Genomic DNA, 20,879 nt, shown 5'->3' on the forward strand with positions numbered 1-20,879 from the left:
CCTGTTTTTGTTCATCACTGGTGACACCTTTTCCAGTGATATACAATGAAAACGCCCGTTTCCATCGCTTCCAACGTTGTCCCTGGCTTTGTGTATCACCATTGACATCAAAGGGTAATACAGCTGACACCTCGCAGGTAACTGCAGCTCCATTCATGATGCTCACTAGTAGTTTGGACAACACGATAAGAACAATTCACTGTCTGCTTGGACCTCTTGAACTAATAGGCTACAGATTTAAATATTTTCCTCGTCGCCAAATGTCATATTCTGTCTGTTTACTGGTGTATTATATACAGAAATAACGTACACTTCCACTGTGATTAATTACTGACAACAGAATGTCCTTCCGGGATACTTGCCAGGGTTGCAAAAAGATAATCTGGTAACCGGTCATAAGCATAACATAATAATCACATTTCAATACACTACACTGTGGTGTTTTATTTTAGACTAAGATGGGAAGCAAACCTTGATGCAGTACTCAGACAAGATCATGAAACTTTTGAAAGGGTTGATCGCAGAAGAGTATTTACAAAGTAGCCTACAAACAAGTGTTTGCCACCTTAAATGACATAATTCCCCAACTGACAAAAACTTCAAGTCTTCATCAACATGCCCAAGCATAACAGCCCAACATATTCTGTAGCCATAATACTGGTCAGAACTAAGGTTATCAATCACACTGTTGGGCAACACAGGAAATTTGGAATTGGGGATTGATTAGATTTGGACAACTTTCCATGCAGAAATGCTGCCTCCCAATTCTTTTCCTATGATTCCAGAAAAAGATGAAGGGAGCAAGTCTTTTAGGCGCTGACAGTTAGGCGCTGGTCTAATAGGCGCGCACACTGGGGCGTCTGGATATTTAGGCGCGGAGCACTGTGGCGCCCGGTCACTTAGGTGCTATTCCTAGTAAAGTCTGCAGATTGTATCAGGTTTGTATCAGCTTGGCAGGTAGGGGCGTAGGGCAATGCTTTTCACACAAAATATTGATTTATTATTGTTTTATTTGTTGTTAGTCCAGGTTTGCGTTGGTGAAAGCTTTATCAATAAATTATTCAAGCTTCCGAACATTATTGAGTTCATTTTTAGTTAACTCTTTCGCAACCACGGACGTAGGCTATACACACGTCTTGAGATTTTTGCAATGATGACCAAGGAAGTATCCCTACGTCCAAGGTTAAAAGGTAGCCTAATTCAAGCAAAAAAAATGTAAATGATGGCAGATCCATAGTCTTTGCCTGACCTTTTTTGGCTAATCAAAAAAAAATTATTTTAGCGGTGCAGTTATCAGATGAGGACTTCTTAAAGATGGGGACACAGTGGATTTTTTTTTCTTTCACTCATTGGAATTGGCAGTCAAAACAGGCTAGGCAACCCCTTACTTTGGAATTTCTCGATCAAAAAGACTGTAGGCTGAATTACGTAAACTTTTTGCTTAGAACTTTCCAAATTTCTCCATAATCATTCTGCTGTACCTCCTAAAGCATTGCGCGCAGAAACAAAGTACAATTTTTCTCATGTGCAGAATTGTTTTGGCATAGCCTACGATTAAACTACATATATTTTCATATTATTGTATCATGCTTGGGTAGTAAAGATTATAATGAAGCACACTTTTCTGCCAATTTTTTTAGAAATTAGAAAAAATACCGTTTGGAAAGTTGCTAGTTGTACATTGAACGTTTTAAATTTTATTGCAAAGCTTTGCATCTTCGGATAGCTGAAGATGTATGCTTTCATTTGATGTCAAGATTGTGCGTCTACGTCGATCACATGAGATGTTTTTACGGCGTAAATACAACAGATTTGTGTGAAAAATGTCTGGTTATTTAGATTAAACGTCTTGACCTCGGTGGTTGCGAAACAATTAAGTCATATAATAACTACACTAAACATCAGTAAAGTCATACCGTAGCCTATATTGAAGCGGGTGGTTAAAATTTTGGTGTGCAGTGCCTGATTTTGCAAGCAGCCTAGGCTACAGCAAAGAACCCACAGCAAGTTCTTTTGTTTGAGAAGGTAGGCTACACGAGGTGGAAGGATAACGATTTTTATTAAACAATTAATAAATACGGAAAATGCGCAATCAAACACTGCAAATAAATAATAAAACACAATGAACATAAGAAAGGTAATTTGAACTGTTAAGGTCCCATGTGGAAGTTGTGGCTCACTCCTCTTAGAAACTCCCACATTGTTTGACTGGGGCCGCCACTTCTCCCGATGAAGCGATTCACCACACTTAACAGCCTTTCGTCTGCATCTCTGTACTTTCTACGCTTTGCTGGCGGAGCATATCCAGCAATCATTTGCTCGTACTCCAGGTCACGAGATTTTTGCACCTTCCGCAAACTGTCGATCAATTTCCAAAGTGTTGGGTGGTCCATTCCCAGCTCACTTTGGATTCTCCTGTGTGCGACTTCGGCATGGTTGTTTGTTCGACCCTAAAAACCAACACTGCATTACCATAGTATGAATGATGAGTCATAGCAACCTATTGTAAAGTAACGTAAGCTACTCTACACCAAGGCAGGACGCATTCTTCTGCATAAGTCTGTGCCTAAACCGCGAATCATATCTGGTTCAGCGGTCAGTGTAGCCTACCTGGTCATGAAGCACTCGGTCGTGAACGTTCCACATTTCCAATGGAAACATGGGGTTTTGTCTCCCGCCACCGTTTCGTCGTCGCCGTAAACAAAGCAAGCAATGGTTAACGTGAATTAAGCTGTAACATCAAGTAAGTTAGACTAATCGAAGAAGCAGTGTCCTAAAATTGCGTTATTATTGCGTTGCCATTATTGCTAGCGTGTTTCCTTTACTGTGCTTGTGGCTGGTAGATTGCTATACGTGACTCTGCTTACTCGATGAGTCTGCTACTCACACTGTAGTGCAGTGGCTAGAAAACGTTGCATGCTGTTTAGTATGAGCGCATCTTTTATTATCATTCTATTTTATGTTCCATAGAATTAAGTTTGTAACTAGCTTATTAAAGCCTGACAAAGGTTAACTTAAACTAAATGTATTTTAGTACAAGCAGTTTGCAAGCATAGGCTATGCAATAAATTAGATAACCAAAGCTCAAACCTGAAGCAGCTCAATGCTCACCTACATAGTTGTCTTCTAACCAATCGATCAGAAATTGCAATTCTTGCGGCAAGTAGTTTTCCAAAGCTATCAATGCTTCTTCCACGCGTGCAATTGGAACGAAAGCCACCGCCACTAATGTTTTGCAATGGAGCGCGTACTCGGAGTCATTGCAGTAACGCCGAATAGCTCCTGGTATTGAGTTGAGGTGCTTTTGCATGTTATGGGTGAGATGATACAAGCACCCGAATATTTGCGTTGATGGAAATGTGTCCTTGGCTGCCTGGAACGCCGCTGTTTCGAAATCCATTGAAATTCCCATTGGCTACAAAAGACGTCAATAAGGTCTAAGCGTAAATTTGCAACTGCAGTCTACAACTGTGCATGAGCGTAAAGCCAACTGGTGGTAACGTAAAAATCAGTAAAAGCTGCAATAAGGCAATTCATTGGACTTACTTTTAGTGTTGGCATCAAATGACGCATTATTTCGAAGAAAGCTTGATAAGTCCGTCTGCTTTTATTCGGTAGTAAGGCGTACAGCAGAGGCAGCACCCAACCTTGTCTCTTTACAAGAACTACGTAGAGCTATGAAACCATAAAAAAGGTAAGGATTTAATAATGTGATTTTTCAAAATCTGATGTTCTGGACAACGCAACATTGACATAACAATCGCGTAATTTAATTTTACCTGCCCTTGGTTGTACAGAGGTGGTGTGATGCTAAACGTTCCATCCATAAACAGGTGATTCGCATCAGTTGGGTTGCTTGCCCATGTCAGATTGCTTTCCCTTCCGAAAACTAGTATTCTCCGGCTTCCTGTGGCGGCACCCGTGTCGTGCAGTAAAAAGTTTTCTTCTGAAAATACACCATTTAGACCTACAACTGCTTGCGTTGGCAAATCGCCCAAGACATGAAGTGATAAGTAGGGCCCGCAAAAGTCAATTAGGTCAAAATTTTTTAAGGACCTCGTCTATCCACGAATCCAAGAATAAAGTTGTTTTCAGCACCTAAGAGACTGTTTCTAAGCAGTTTATAGGTCAAAATCAAGTCAAAAATGACAATAAAGTCAAAATTTTCAATAAAGTCAAAATTTGTCAAATTATGGCTTTTGACAATTTTTTGTGTTTCTTGAGAGTAATTTTTGTCAAAATCCTCGTAGAAGCATTGTAAATCAGGAACTGCGACACAATTAAACCATATTAACCCATAAAAGCAGGAAATATGTCACAATGCGCTTTTGGATCAGCAGTAACTTTTATCGCAAATTGTCCATTGTTTATTCATTGTTACGTATTTAAATAATACAGCTTCGGTAGAGAGTTTGTCTTGTTGAACCATAGGCATACGAAGCCGAGCAACGTTATCAAGTTTAACATATTAAAGATTATTGTATTTAAATAATTTTTATAAAATGCTCCCTCTTCACAAACGTAGTCTTTTCGAAAATGTACAGTTTGGATTTTAGGAACAGCCAAGCTAAATCGCCTTCAGCAAAGTTTAGACAGATTTGTGGAGATTTTCCTATCACCGAAAAACACGACGCACTTTTTATAATCCATAAAAACGTTGACTTTTCGACAAAATATTACGTTTGGGTCTGAAATCGACAAAATAAGCTTGATGGCTTACAATATAGTAGTTATGATGAGGGCCGTTGATAAAAAGTTTGGGCCTGGTACCAAGCGTAATTTCGGGCCTTTTCGGAAAAATGCTAGGCATTTTTAAAATGTATTTCCGAGGAAAGGTTTCTTTCCAATGTTTGTTCCATGAAGGAGGACACCTCAGTCCTCAGCTATTAAAGTGCAATGATGGGACATTTATAAAAGTATCTCAATCCTTTTAACAAACTTCCTGTTACCTAAAATAATTTATGTCTTTGGTTCAAAAATAGGCTACTCACTACATCACTCATGTCAACCCTGGTGGCTATGGTATCTATTGAGCCTGACTATGCTTTCGTGCTCAACATAGAGAAATTAATAACAAAACTTTCAAGTAAAACAGTTTCTATCACTAGTTGCAACTTTATCTGATGAAAGTAAAGCAAAGACATACAAGTTATTCTTTGTTGCTCACTGACATTTCAGCATTCAGTAAAAAAGTAAGCACGAAAGATAATATTTTTATGGAAGTCTTTACTAGCATTGCTTACCACTGCAAAGTAATTTAACACAATTTATGTCAAAGAACCCAAAGGATTTAACACCTTTTGTTGTTCACTTGTTAGGCTACAGTAAACTATCGACCAATGGGGCACAGTCCTGAGTTGAAGCTGGCCTAGGGTGGACAATAGCCTTGCGCTGGCCCTTATTATAAATAATACTGGTAAGTGTAAACCTTCCAAGCAGTATAATATAATATTTTATATATAAGATGGTTAAATTGAGTTTCCATAGAATATTTTAAAGCATCATGTTGTTTTATTATGATAACTGTTTATATATTTATCTGTTTATGGTGGAAAAAAGTCATCTCTTTACCAAAATTGTTTTATTACTATATTTATCAGTGTATAATTATAATTATTGTGTATAATATTTATCCGTGTATATCCGCAATCGTGTATAAGTCGCACCCCAAACTTTGGCTTAAATATTGGTACAAAATTTTTTTTAGCAAGTGTTTACTTGCCGAGAAGTGCCTTTTTCTCATTGCAATCAAGCGATGTATGTTGGACAACATCCTATGTATGTTGGACTCTTTTGCATTGTTGTGTCGTTTGGTTTGACCATTGTTTTCCAGGCGTGTGTTGTCTAGTTTTAAACGGTCTGGAAAGAAGCCTTTAGATAATTTTTAACTCTAATATTTCCACACAGCATTGAGATTTTGGGGCTAAGACAGCGACTTTATCAAAATTTAGGAGCTGGTATACAAGTCCCCCCCCCCCCTGGTAACTCATGACAAAGACAGGACTTACCAAACATATAGGGTGAAACTACTTTACCTTTGCTTTACTGTTCACACACTTCAATCCACATGTTTTGGTTAATTTCTTTGTGTCATGAGTTACCAGGGGGGGGGGGGGGGGGGGGGGCTTGTATACCAGCTCCAAAATTTGTCAGTTTAAGTAAGATGACCTACCTCTAGCTGTTGGGCACCTTTGCAAATGTGTCTAAGTTCAATTTAGTTTAATTTCACTTTTGATTAAGGCAATTAATAATGTACAGAAGCTTGGCATGGTTACAAACGGCTGGTTCGGCTCTTGCTCTCCATTCAGCAGCACATAATGGCTGGAATAATTTCTCGGCAACAACACTTCATTATTCCGAATCTTTACTCTGGTACTCTCGGTAACTGGCCCTGTTGTCAGTGGTTCAAAGCCTACACAAGTACAGCATATAAAACTATCAGGAATAACCGATCAAAGGCTTTGTCCGTCCAAAGATAAAGATTCCTAACCAAACAACTAAACTTTGTCATAAGTTCTGTTAAGAAATATTTACCCTAGTCTGTTACTTAAACCTGTTGTTGCATTAGTTTGAATCTGACTGTAGGTTTGCAAAAGATCTTTTTGGAGTATTGGTAGTTTATTAAACGGAGATGGCCACTGCTCATCGCATTGCTGTTATAGGTGCAGGAGCAGCAGGTATTGATAGATTCAAATCATTTCATTCAAAAAGATTTGAAATCTAACATGGTAATGTCTAGACTCTAGATACTCTGAAAATTCTTTTTAAGTAAGATATTGTAAAACAAACGTCATGCTCATTGTTAATTTTTTAATCAGGCAAATTAAACAAATATTATACACCACACTGTTTTAAATAGTTCTATGTAGTTGCTGGTATCACGACAATTCAAAGCCGATGCTTCAAAGACAAATGGTTAAGGCATGGATCTCTGTTCTTCAGAGATCCATATTCCATAGGTTATTAGGTTAAGGCTAGGGTTATTGTGTTTATTGTAAATAAATTATCGATTTTGAATTGACACATAATTGTGGTTGCTGTTTAAGATTTAAGTCTAACAATGATCCATCTTATCTGTCCATGGAATGAGTTTTGTGCATTTTTGCTCAGGATTGTGTGCTGCACGGCATTTAGTTTACTCGAAAAACTTTAAAGTCGTATTGTTTGAAGCAACAGATCATGTCGGAGGGACATGGTTTTATACCGACCTCACTGATACTGATGAAAATGGCCATCCCATTCATTCTTCTATGTATAAGGATTTAAGGTGAGATTAATTTTCTTATATTTTTTATGTCATGAAGGGACAAATTCAAGTTGAATTATTTTGCTTTTTTTAGCTTATAATAAAAATAATAACATGAGATGTTGCAAAGCAGAGTGCTTATTCATCTTTCAATTATTTGTGTCATTATACAGTACCATCATAGAGACAGTCGTAAATTGAATTGGTTATAATCACTTGATGAAATATTTAATTTAATTTGACTTTATATCATAATGTTTTTAGAACTAATTTACCAAAGCAAGTGATGGCATTTCCTGACTTCCCATTTGATGAGTCTTTACCTTCATTTCTTCATCACGACGATGTTCTTCAATATTTGATAAATTATTCCAAAGCATTTGATATTCAAAATCATATCAAGGTATTATACATTGTGCTCACATTTCTCGTTTACACTATATATATAGTTGTTAGGTTGTTTTTATCATATAAATGATTACAGTTGCGTTTATACAATCCACAATTTATTTCTGAAGTAAGTACTAAGTAAGCCTACTTTTGTATTCCACCTCTATTTAATATACCTTTTTTTATGTATGTTTGTTTCGCATCCAAAGAAAAATAAATGATCATCTTTCTTATCATTAAGTGTGTTGCCAAATGTACATGCATGCTTTCAGTAGTTATTGAACCCACATCCTTTAAGAGATTCTAAAATTAGTTACCGTATTTATCCGTGTATAAGTCGCAAATTTTGCACCAAATCTTGCCCAAAAAGGTTGGTGCAACTTTTGTATTTTGCATGCGAGGACTTCGAGCATCGCATTAACATGCTCAGTTGCTCACTGCACAGCATGTATGTGAATTTTAACGCGAACATCTTGCATGTGCGTGTGCGGCACGCTTGATTGCAATGAGAAAAAGGCACTTCTCGGCAAGTAAACACTTGCTAAAAAAAATTTTGTACCAATATTTAAGCCAAAGTTTGGGGTGCGACTTATACACGATTGCGGATATACACGGATAAATATTATACACAATAATTATAATTATATACTGATAAATATAGTAATAAAACAATTTTGGTAAAGAGATGACTTTTTTCCACCATAAACAGATAAATATATAAACAGTTATCATAATAAAACAACATGATGCTTTAAAATATTCTATGGAAACTCAATTTAACCATCTTATATATAATATATTATATTATACTGCTTGGAAGGTTTACACTTACCAGTATTATTTATAATAAGGGCCAGCGCAAGGCTATTGTCCACCCTAGGCCAGCTTCAACTCAGGACTGTGCCCCATTGGTCGATAGTTTACTGGGGAGGAAGACAAGTACCTTCACGTGGTCCCCCCCGTCAGTAACATACGAAATTATACAAAATACGTATGCGAAACGAAACTTGTCAAACAAGAGCTAATGAGACTGTTCAGTGCAGGGTGGGTAGGGAAATGCCCTTTTCAGGGCACGGCAGTGCTCGAACTGTCGAAAAGTACCGACGACCCACCGTACTGCAGCTGAACACCGAGGGCATCACGGCCAGCAAGCTCAACATCATCGAGCACCTGGCCACCAAGCATCAAGCCCTCATCATCCTCCTCCAGGAGACTCACTGTACATCTGTGGATAAGTTGGTAATAACCAACTTCACACTCGCAGGCGCAACCTGCAGCAGGAAACACGGCCTCGCCACGTTTGTCCATGACCGGCTGAGCTGGTCCTTGGTTGACCAATCCCAAGCTCAATCGGAGATCGAGTGGCTTTGTGTAGATGTAGCAGGCTACAACATCGTCAATGTCTACAAGCCTCCACCTTCGCGGATAACATCAACAGCCATCCCAGTGTTCCCCCACCCCAGCCTCTACGCTGGCGATTTTAACTGCCACCACACTGACTGGGGCTACAACTCCATCAACAACGACGGAGAAAGTCTGGCCGCTTGGGCAACCAACAACAACCTCGCCCTCTTATACGATCCTAAGGGCGTACCGAGCTTCCACTCCGGTCGTTGGAACACTGGCACGAACCCAGACCTGGCTTTCGCAAGTGATGACCCCGATGATCGCCAGCCGGACAGACGTGTGCTAGAGAAGTTCCCAAGGTCTCAACACCGACCCTCGCTAATCACGGCCCCCTTGCTTGCCACACCTATTCCGAGCAAGCCTGTCAAGCGATGGAACTTCAGAAAGGCCGATTGGGAATACTACAGCTTACTCACAAACGAAGCTACGCAGTACCTCCCATCCCCACACACCATCAAAGTGGATGAAGCCTACCAGGACTTCTGTGATGCAATCATATCTGCGGCAAAAGACTCCATCCCGCGAGGTCGACGGAAAAACTACATACCTTGCTGGGATGTGGAGTGCGACAGGCTCTACCGCGACTTCCTCCGTTCCCCCCAGGGCACCGCCACCACCAACTCAGCAACAGCCCTGCTGGCAAGATTGGATTCAAAGAGGAAGAAGCGCTGGACAGAAGCCATAGACTCAATCGACTTCACGCACTCCAGCCGCACAGCATGGAGTACACTCAACAACCTCACTGGCAGATCACGTGCCTCTCGTCGCCAATGCCCCATTTCAGCAAATGCCATCGCCTCACAACTTGTGAAAAATGGAGTGCACAGAACGAGAGACCGTGAATCAGACAAGTCCGTTCTCAAGGAAATGACGGACCTCTGGAAGGTCCCAACACCTGTCGAGGGCAACATCTCTGGTGAGTTTACCCCAGAAGAATTTGCCTCCGCCCTCCAGCACCTAAAGCCAGGCAAATCCCCGGGCCTTGACCACCTATGCCCGGAACTAATACTCCAAGCTGCCCCCTCTATGAGGTCCTGGTTAAAAGACTTCCTTTCCTGCTGCTTGCGTCACCTGCGCATCCCAAGAATCTGGAGAAGAGCCCTAGTGGTTGCAGTCCCAAAGCCGAAGAAGCCCCCAGGGGATCCGAAGAGCTACCGTCCCATCTCTCTGCTCTGTATCCCCTTCAAGATACTCGAAAGACTTATCTACGCCCGTGTCGAACCGATAATAGATCCTCAGCTCCCTCGGGAACAAGCCGGCTTTCGCCACGGTAGATCAACTGTAGACCAGGTCACCCTGATGACCCAAGACATCGAGGACAGCTTCTCGGCAAAAAAGAAGGCTGGCGCCGTGTTTGTCGATCTCACGGCTGCCTACGACACTGTATGGCACAGCGGCCTTACCTGCAAACTACTTCGTCTCCTTCCTGACAGGCACATGGTCCATATGATTATGGAACTTGTGCAAAACCGCAGCTTTACTCTTTCCACCGGTAGCGGCCGACGAAGTAGACTACGTCGACTCAGGAACGGCGTCCCACAGGGCTCTGTCCTGGCTCCCCTCCTCTTTAACACTTACATCTATGATCTGCCTGACACCATCTCCAGGAAGTATGCTTACGCAGACGATCTGGCTCTCCTGCATCCAGCCGGAGACTGGCAGTCAATGGAGAGGAACCTAAGCCAGGACATGTCAACTATATCAACATATCTCCAGAAATGGAAGCTACAGCTCAGCAAGGCAAAGACAGTGTCGGCGGCCTTCCATCTAAACAACAAGGAAGCAAAACGTGAGATCAACATTACCACCGATGACGAACACCTCCCCTACTGCGCCGAACCCACCTACCTCGGCGTAACCCTGGACAGGTCACTCACGTACCGACGACACCTGGAGTCACTGCGCAAAAAACTATCGGCGCGCGTTGCACTTTTGAGGCGGCTGGCGGGTTCCGGCTGGGGAGCTGATGCGAAAACCCTTCGCACAGCTACCTTGGCCCTCGTCCATTCTACCGCTGAGTACTGCGCACCAGTGTGGTGCCGCAGCTCTCACACCCGCCACATTGACACCGCCATCAATGACGCACTACGCACTGTGACTGGATGCCTGCGTCCCACTCCAACGGACTGCCTTCCCATCCTTGCAGGCATCCAACCTGCTGAGCTTCGCCGTAAAGGAGCCATGATTTCCCTTGCTCGTCGCGCACTGGACCCCGACCACCTCCTCCACAGTGCACTCCAGCGCCTACCTGGAGGACAGCAGCGACTGAAATCAAGACGCCCATTTGTGCCCGCCGCACAACAGCTTCTGAACAACGTTGAAGATCTTGGAATAAGTGCGGCACACTGGACGAACTACACATGGAACATGGAGTGGCAAAACAACACCTCCCGACTCCATGATTTCCTACCCGACGTCGATCCCCACCCTCCGGGAATGTCCCTCGCAAGACTTGCGTGGGTCCGGCTTAACCGCCTACGAACCGGCGTCGGTCGCTTTCGTTCAGACATGTGCAGATGGGGCCTGGCTTCCTCACCGGGATGCGAGTGTGGCGCCACAGACCAGACAGTAGATCATGTCGTCCATGACTGCCCAATCCATCAACCACTAGGGTGGAGTGAAATTCCTACATCAAAAAAGTGTAGCTCTTAAAACCCGACAAATGGTCCAAAACCACCATAAAATTTGATTTTAGGGGGTTGCCACTTTTATTGTCCTGGCAACCGGCCACTAGGTGGTCTGAGAGGTCCCAATTTCTGAAAATAGCCATAACTCCTGAACCGATCATTCTAGAAACACGTGGTTGGTCTCAAAAGATGCAGAACTATCAAGTTTCTATAAGTCCTAAAAGAAGTTTTTGGTCTAAATCCACTAGAAAAAAAGTTATCTGAAAAAAATCTATATTTTAGAGCAAGTGCAACCAAAAATAAAATGCATTTTTAATGTATGTAAATGAGCTAGTTCTTTTGATCTAGAGGCATGATAAAAGATGCTGGTGTAATAACTGATGCAGATGAATCCTACGTGATTGACAGAAGCAAGTTGAGAAGGGAGCGAAATAAATATAGATGTATAGTGCAGGAAGAAGAGAAGAAGTACTTTGATTTGGTCGATAGTTTGTATTTTGATGGAAGAAAGGATGCCACACTGGTTATGCTTATGGGGGAAAATGAAAAATTGTATAGATCGACACAGTTACAAGAGCATTATGCTATAGTTGGCGAGCCTGGAGAGTTTTACCTCACACATATATCCCCTGAGAATGATAAAGGTCGCACTATAGCACAAGATATATACAACACAATCAAAGATACTGATTTAGAGGAAGTGTTGGTTATTGCTGGGACAGATGGCACTGCATCTATGACTGGTGCAAAAAATGGGTGCATCAAAGCTTTGGAAGAACTAGTGAACAGGCCACTACAATGGGCCATATGTCTTTTACACTGCAACGAATTGCCCCTGAGACATGTCTTTCTTAGTCTGGATGGGACAACTCAGAGTCCAACTACATTTTCAGGACCTATATTGGCAAAATGTTTGGTGGGGTTGCTTCAGACTGGCCAGTGGAAAACTTCAAGCGGATACCAAACCAAAATTTCCCAACACTTCCAAATGAAATTATTGATGATTTAAGCCATGATCAATACTATGGTTACAGAATATGTATGGCAATCATTCTTGGTACGGTACACACGGATCTAAAATTGTTGGAGATAGGTCCAATTGCTCATGCAAGGTAGCTCACTCTTGCTTGCCGAATCCTCCCATATTATACCTCAACAAGGAGACCATCCAAAAATTTAATACTCCTGGCTGAGTTCTGTGTTCATATCTATTTTCCTACTTGGTTTCAAATAAAATTAAAAAACAAAATCACTGATGGATCCAAAAATTTCTTCAATCTTGTGCAGAGAATTCTTCAATTTCCCAACCAACAAATTCGAGATATTTCATTGAAAGTTGTGCAAAGAAATGCATTCTTTGCACACCCTGAGAATATTCTTCTTGGGATGCTTTCCGATGAGGATGAAAATATCCGCAGGTTAGCAGTCAACAAAGTCCAGGCATTAAGGGGTAAAATACCTTTTGTAATAAGTAATAATAATTTTAAAGGAGGGTATGTTGAACGTGACGATGCCAACACTGATGCCAGATGCGGATCAATAAGGCGATTTCTATTACCCTGTCTCAACCTCAATGCCAAGTCTTACCACAGACTTGTTAACCTCAATGCAGTTGACATCGAAGAACCTCCAGCAATCCGAAATCTCACTGACTCGCTTATTGAAGAACTGAGGATGAAACCCTTAACATTTATACAACCCTGCCACAATCAAGCCGTAGAAAGGCATGTCAAATTAATTTCGGAAGCTTCCTCTGCTGTAATAGGACATGATCGAAGAGATGGTATGATTCTTCAAAGAATAAAATCGAGGAAGCTGATGAAACGATTTGATACCAAGAAGCAATTTGTGTAAAAGGTCTGTGATGTGTATTTTGTATTGATCCTCAATGACTCTATTGTGTCAATGCAATAATTTAGCTTATTTTTAACACTGATGATGGATAATTGGATATAGTCTTTATCCAAAATGTCTCATGAAGATATGAGTCTATTTGATAATCTGTTGGCTCTTATATTTTAGCGTTGATTAACTAAACGCTCCACTCATTTTGCTCCTAAATGTATCTTTGCTTTATGCTTTTGCTCGTTCTGGGAAAAATGTACATATTTTCACATAACTTTTTTCTTGTTGACTTTAGACCAAAAACTTCTTTTAGGACATATAGAAACTTGATAGTTCTGCATCTTTTAAGACCAACCATGTATTTCTAGAATGATCGGTTCAGGAGTTATGGCTATTTTCAGAAATTGGGGCCTCTTCGGCCATCTTGTGGCCGGTTGCCAGGACAATGAAAGTGGCAACCCCCTAAAATCAATTTTTATGGTGGTTTTGGATCATTTGTCGGGTTTTAAGAACTACACTTTTTTGAATTTCAAGAAAAAAATTGTTTTCACTCCACCCTAATCAACCACCACATGGAACGCTTGGACTGAAGACCCTGGATGACGAGACTGTAGAGTGGCTGATGACATCATGCCCAAACATATAGTCCCGAAGAACAGCTCATACGACGAAGAAGAAGGGCCAGCGCAAGGCTATTGTCCACCCTAGGCCAGCTTCAACTCAGGACTGTGCCCCATTGGTCGATAGTTTACTGTAGCCTAACAAGTGAACAACAAAAGGTGTTAATTCCTTTGGGTTCTTTGACATAAATTGTGTTAAATTACTTTGCAGTGGTAAGCAATGCTAGTAAAGACTTCCATAAAAATATTATCTTTCGTGCTTACTTTTTTACTGAATGCTGAAATGTCAGTGAGCAACAAAGAATAACTTGTATGTCTTTGCTTTACTTTCATCAGATAAAGTTGCAACTAGTGATAGAAACTGTTTTACTTGAAAGTTTTGTTATTAATTTCTCTATGTTGAGCACGAAAGCATAGTCAGGCTCAATAGATACCATAGCCACCAGGGTTGACATGAGTGATGTAGTGAGTAGCCTATTTTTGAACCAAAGACATAAATTATTTTAGGTAACAGGAAGTTTGTTAAAAGGATTGAGATACTTTTATAAATGTCCCATCATTGCACTTTAATAGCTGAGGACTGAGGTGTCCTCCTTCATGGAACAAACATTGGAAAGAAACCTTTCCTCGGAAATACATTTTAAAAATGCCTAGCATTTTTCCGAAAAGGCCCGAAATTACGCTTGGTACCAGGCCCAAACTTTTTATCAACGGCCCTCATCATAACTACTATATTGTAAGCCATCAAGCTTATTTTGAACCACTGTAGAGCGTTAGCACGTTTTAATAAGTTTCAGCCGGTTTTAGCTTAAAAAAGTTTTTCTTAGCGCTTGCCACTGATATTAATAGCGTCAGTAGAATTCTCAAGCATGGAAGCATCTGGTATAGTTATTGTGGAAAAGTCTTTGTTACAGTTACACCAAAAAGACAGCACATCACATCTTACCCCAAAAGACACACAGTGTCACAGATATTGGGAATTTTGTAACTACTGTATATATAATATACAGTATATTGCTTTTATTTCATAGCTCAACTGATTGTCGTCTATGTCTCTGCTTGACTGTTGCAGCGGTATGCAAAAATTGCAACAACTGCGATAGCTTTTTTATACTGTAAACATTATCTGATCGTCATACACATGAACATTGAACAATTACTGTAAGAGTGTAGCCTACAGTATCTAAATGGCTTTACAGCATCAATGCGATTTTCTTATTTTGTATGTCTTAATTTAAAGTATAGGCGAACAATTTACACAACATCATTGAATCCCAAAGACATCCTTATACCTACAGTAGGCTATTAGAAAAATAAAGTAATTTTAAAAAAGTTGCAAAACTGCAAGAAAAGGAAGTTCTGCCCCCCCTTGAAGACTGCACCCAAAGGTGGTTGCCTAGTTTGCCTGATGGATGTGCGGCCCTGTTTATATTACAACTTAGCCATGTTTACAAAAAAATTTTTTTTTTCAGTTGAACACATTTGTTGAGGACGTCAAATTAATACCTTCTTCAAATAATGTAGATTTACCAAAATGGGAACTTAAAACATTCAGCTGGGATACAAAGTCATTTTCAAAAGATACATTTGATGGAGTGATGGTCTGTTGTGGGTAATTGATTGCGGCGTTGCTATGTATAATTGTATTTGTATATAACTTTACTACTTTGAATCGGATATGAGCGATGGGATGTTGCAGCGGATAAGGCGCTGACTTTTCTGGTAATACAAACCTAGTTCGACACTCGGCTTAAGCTGGTTGTTGGAAAACACCACTCACCTCTATTCAAGGTGTAATAAAATGGGTTGGCATAGTTGCTGAAGGAAAGGCGGCCGAGAGAAAGGAACTGGCCACCCTACTCTCGTTAGTGCCAAAGGCTTAGTGTTATGAGAACCTTATCTTCTCATTCTTCGAAGCTCAGTAACTGAATGCACTAAAAGTCAATTTTTTAAAGGTTAAAATCTGAGGTTTGATGTCAGTGCTTGAAATGTGTTGCAAGTTAAATTCAATTTTTCTTATCCGAATGTAAATTAGCTGATAATAAACTCCGGTGGGAAATAAGTCGAGAATGATTATGGTACAGTAAGGGGATTTTGACTCTATCTATTAAAACTTTGAAAAGGAATGTGCACTTGTGTGTTGGCAGCTTGCCGGTATTCTACAAACATCTGGCTTGTAAAGTTGAAAAAACAAATAAACAATGTTAAATTATTATCAAAAGAAAACAGTCTTTTGTAAAATTACTTTAACTTTGTGCAATTTTTCAAGAATTTTTTGTATAGACCTAGTTATAATCTTCAATGCAGTGAGTGGCTGTATTTTTTCAGACACTATTCGACACCAAACATTCCTTCAATACCTGGAATAGATAAGTTCACTGGAAGAGTTCTGCACAGTCATCAACATCGAAAACCCGATCAGTTCGTTAATCAACGAGTTGTCATATTTGGAGCCAAATCATCAGGAGTCGATATTGCTATGAATCTTTCCAAAGTAGCAAAATCCGTAATTTTAAGCCACAAAGGTCAAAAATTAAAATCTGTCCTTCCTGATAATGTTGTAGAGGTAGGCCATGTATGTGTGCATTTTGTGAAAAGTAAGGTTTATGCTATCTTCCTATTAAAGCCCTATTTATTAAATCTCTGTTGATGTCCCATTACTTCTCAGGTCAAATCCATTTCCAGCATCACCCAAACAGGAATCATATGCGAAGACGGTGAAAGTCTGGAATGTGATTCAATCATGTTCTGTACCGGATACAAATATAGTTTTCCCTTCATGAAAGATCCTCAAGTCTTGCAAGTCGGGGATAATAGAATCACTCCATTGTACAAGCACTTAATCCACATTCATAATCCCAACCTTTCCTTCATTGGAATGTGTCGAATCATATGCCCATTCCCACAGTTCCACTGCCAGGTTAGATTCACAACTGTTCGTATTTTTTAGTTGAAAACATTTGTAAAGCAACTGATTTAAACCGGCTTGTTGTTGCTGACGATTGATTTTGGCGGGTCTGCTACTATTTGGTGAGTCCGATTTGGTGAGTTCCTAACCCCTAACCCTAAAACGGCAATGATAATTAGGCTACGGTACCCGATAATTTAAAAAAAAAATTGAAAAAATCCCCCGTTAAGGGATCGGACTCACCGAAACAGGCCATTCCGGATTTTGGCAGCCACGTAAATTGCAGATGTTTGTGAATTGCGATATTAGCGAGCGTATTGACGATATTGCAGAGAACTTCGTCTAGTTTTCATTCATTCACGTACGCAGTTGTCAAGGTTCAACAAAGATTTTCTGTTCACTAATAAGTGATTCACATTGGCCGTCCCGATGGACCAGTTAGTTAATCTTCCAACTTTGTGCACGAAGAAACCGCAAAATCAAGCAACGTTGGTTCGGCTCTTGGGGTGTGCGCTTGAGCAACTCATTTTCAAGAACAATTCTCCGTTCTGCGGCACCTATTGGATGGAATAATTCACGGACAACAATCGGAAACGTCACTCTGTCAAACTCGGTGACAGGTCTCCGTCAGAGGTTCAAAGCCTCTACAAGTGTGCCAGGCTGCCGGGATTAAGGTTCCAAAGGAAATTTTTCAGTCTGAGGATAAATATCAGTCGGTCGTTTCTGAATACGACCACTTTTTGTCTCTTGTGCTGGTATAAGAAATGGGAGTTGTGCTGTTACTTCAGACAGCAAATCATTAGGCCTATATTTCAGGTTTTATTTGCTATGGCTGCAATAGATGGAACAATGAAACTTCCCTCTACCCAAGAAATGCTTAAAGATCAAGATAAAGACTATCGAAGAAGAGTCGATGAAGGTCTTCCTTTCAGGTACTTGAAAATGCTACATTACATGGTGAGCGGTTTACTCTGATGGTGATACTGTTTTCAGTCATCACTCATCATCGTCATCTACCGTCACCTAGCCGATGATTCGCTGCCATTTGCTTCCACATGTCTCGTTCTTCCGCTACTATTCTTTTGTGCCTCTCGACCGATGCTTGACAAGTCAGCCGACTGTTTTACATCATCTTCCCAAATTCGTCTTCTACCATAACTTCAACACCCAATTGCCTTGAATGAAATACCGGTGACCACTCCCACAAGTTACATTTTCCAACAATAGCCGCGTAATTATCTTAAGTGTGGAGACACTTGAGACGATAAATCGTGACAACTGACAAGTTCTCTATAAGGGATCAGTTGAGAAATAACCATTACTTGAGATGGTATGGAATGATGTGGATACCACACTATTAACATTTCAAATAATTAATGTTATGGTTTTATTTATTGTCGCTGTGCAACAGCTAAGGTCTTTTAGCGACAAGGCTCATTTTTTGTTTTATATCAGGTTTACGATGTCATCACTTCATTACCATCACTGCGTTATGCACTCACTCAGTGGCGGCCCTGCAGGGCTGCAGCCCCACTTGAAAGAAAGAGAAAAGGAAAATATGTTTTCCTCTGTGTTTGTCCGACCCGGTTACTTTTTTCACTTAAGAATTGCGGATCGAAAATTAAAATATTAAAAGTTTCCTTTGGCAACACCGATTTTGGGCAAACTTCTTTGCAGCCCGAGATTCTGGATTTCAAGCGCTCTGATTGGCTAGAAGTTGTTCTTGAAGCTCCACCTTTTTTGGTATTTTAGAGCAATTTTTGAATCTGTCGGGGCTGCATTGAAAACTGCCCCACCTAACCGAATCACTTTACAGACTTTTTAAAGTTAGTTTTTTTTTCGCAGAGTAGCGATGAGCCATGAATGTAGAAGTGTTAGCTGTAGAGTTAGAATATTCAACAGGTTATAGGAAGTGCTAGAAGGGCTTCTCAAAATCACTTGAACCTTGTATGCAACGGCTAGGCTAGTCAAGACTAAGCTCAATACTAGTAAAGTTTGTCTCCAAAGCAATACTGTTAGTTTTTTTTTTAATACATCTTAGGAATACATTAACTTTTCAACAAAGTTTGAATGCATTTTTTCAAAATTTGGGGTAAAAACATGCTCAGAACGCACTAAATTTAATGCGATTTTTCAATTTTTTTTTTGGGCGGAGACCCCCCCACAAAGTCATTTGCAGCCCCACCGCTCACAAACAGCACCAGCCGCCACTGCACTTACTGCGTTATACAAGAAAGAACACAATTGGTATCGTTTTTAAAGTCTTTGGTTTGACCCGACTTGGAATCGATCTCAGATCTACCAGCACTAGAGCCGAAGGCGAAACCACAGGGCCACTGAGCTGGTAACATTTCAAACCGTTGCAATCAATAGTTTACGACTCGACGTAGACCCCACCTAAACGTTTTTTCTACAGAGTAAGCTGCAAGCAAGTAAACAAAAGCGCTTTTGTTTTTAATTGCTGTAAGCGTTTGTTTTGATTCATGTAAGTGTTGGTTTTTGTTCAAATGCGCGATGTTCACTACACCTGCTCCTCTAATCATTTGTGTAATCACGGTTTGACATTTTTCCTTCAATTTTAGTGGAGCGCACGTGCTAGGGCCATTGCAATGGGCTTACAATGACGAACTTGCTGACCGGTGTGGTGTGGAGAGAATTCCTGGCAACGTTGAACTTCTCTATGACCTCGTCCATGAATGCCGAACAGGCCGCTTACTTGAGTACAAAAAGGATGAATACGTGTTGTCTGATGACGGCGTGTATTGTCTCAGTGACTGTGATTTCAAATAATTTCATATTGATTGATTTACAATATACGAAATTTATTTGGTGCATTCAGCTTTAAATTCTTAGCTGTATTTTATTGCAACGGTTTGCTATGCAATTTGTTTTTGCAAACTTTTATTCTTTGTATAAAGTAGAATCAAAACTCTATTTGACGAACTCGCCATGTTTTATTGATTTTTGCCGATTGCTAGCTTAGTTTTCGACTGAAATGTATTGAAGGAAAATCATGTGCTTTTGTTTTTCATTAACGTACTGTCGATTGAAATGTGTTGATTTTAACAGATAACAATGTGCATTTTGAAAAAAAATACTGTAACTTACTGGTAAATCTTGCAATTAGGTTAAGTTAGTAGGCAATTCATGACTTGATACTGGTCAGTGAGATTTTTGTTATGTATTTGACATAAAAGATTTTAATATATTCACTGTATTGGGTTGGAGAGTGATTTGAGTTATCTCACGACATAGCCGGCTAGTTTGGGAGGAGGCCTACCACGCGTTCGCCCACAAAGCATAATTGCGCGATTCCAAAATATACCCTAAGTCAGGGTTTCCCAAACTGTGATCCGCGGACCATTGGTGGTCCGCGACGACTGCACAAGTGGTCCGTGACGATATGACAAGAAATTAAAAAGTCACACATATACGTTGTACCGTACGTACCCTGTCAAAGATAATTGCCGCAGCTCTTTACAACTTAAATAATTTCGAAAGCTTTTGCTATTCAGTAGGCCTATTGTAAATCTTACTTGTTGCACCTTCGTTGCAGTTAAAAAGTTGTTTACGAAAAATTCTCGTATCCCTCGAAACAAAATAACAGCATTCATAAAGAAACTCAACATATGAAAAACAAGGATAAATGAGAATGTTGTAGATATGTTTCCTGTTCTGTGTGACTACATTACCAACAAACCCATAATTAATGCAAAGTTGATTTTCTCTGACGTTACACAACATTTGGAATTGCTTTCTGTACACTTAAAGAAGTACTTTTTAAAAGAGACATATGAGAATTTTGACTGGATTTTAAACCCTTTTGTTGTTATAAA

At 40.3% G+C, this 20,879-nt stretch overlaps 2 protein-coding genes across 3 annotated transcripts; one reads left to right on the plus strand and one right to left on the minus strand.

Annotated features, from left to right (window-relative positions):
* Positions 1-2,625: 2,625 nt before the first annotated feature.
* LOC145777961 (uncharacterized) lies at positions 2,626-3,858 on the minus strand. Its single transcript, XM_082589332.1, has 4 exons — positions 3,780-3,858; positions 3,547-3,675; positions 3,112-3,415; positions 2,626-2,731 (listed from the first exon to the last, which is right to left on the minus strand). The coding sequence occupies exons 1-4, from the start codon at positions 3,825-3,827 to the stop codon at positions 2,727-2,729; spliced, it is 486 nt and encodes a 161-aa protein (XP_082445458.1). The 5' UTR covers positions 3,828-3,858; the 3' UTR covers positions 2,626-2,726.
* Positions 3,859-5,247: 1,389 nt separating this feature from the next.
* On the plus strand, positions 5,248-20,265 carry LOC145778307 (uncharacterized). 2 transcript variants are annotated; one of them, XM_082589770.1, is made up of 8 exons: positions 5,248-5,416; positions 7,111-7,267; positions 7,511-7,649; positions 15,608-15,747; positions 16,464-16,701; positions 16,804-17,055; positions 17,860-17,975; positions 19,626-20,265. In XM_082589770.1, the coding sequence occupies exons 2-8, from the start codon at positions 7,251-7,253 to the stop codon at positions 19,831-19,833; spliced, it is 1,110 nt and encodes a 369-aa protein (XP_082445896.1). In that variant the 5' UTR covers positions 5,248-5,416; positions 7,111-7,250; the 3' UTR covers positions 19,834-20,265. The 2 variants fall into 2 exon arrangements, with proteins under 2 accessions (XP_082445896.1, XP_082445895.1); XM_082589769.1 differs by lacking the exon at positions 5,248-5,416 and adding an exon at positions 6,242-6,677.
* The last annotated feature ends 614 nt before the right edge of the window (positions 20,266-20,879 follow it).

The sequence above is a fragment of the Aplidium turbinatum genome, chromosome 10, assembly GCF_918807975.1.
Source record: "Aplidium turbinatum chromosome 10, kaAplTurb1.1, whole genome shotgun sequence".
Taxonomy (NCBI): domain Eukaryota; kingdom Metazoa; phylum Chordata; class Ascidiacea; order Aplousobranchia; family Polyclinidae; genus Aplidium; species Aplidium turbinatum.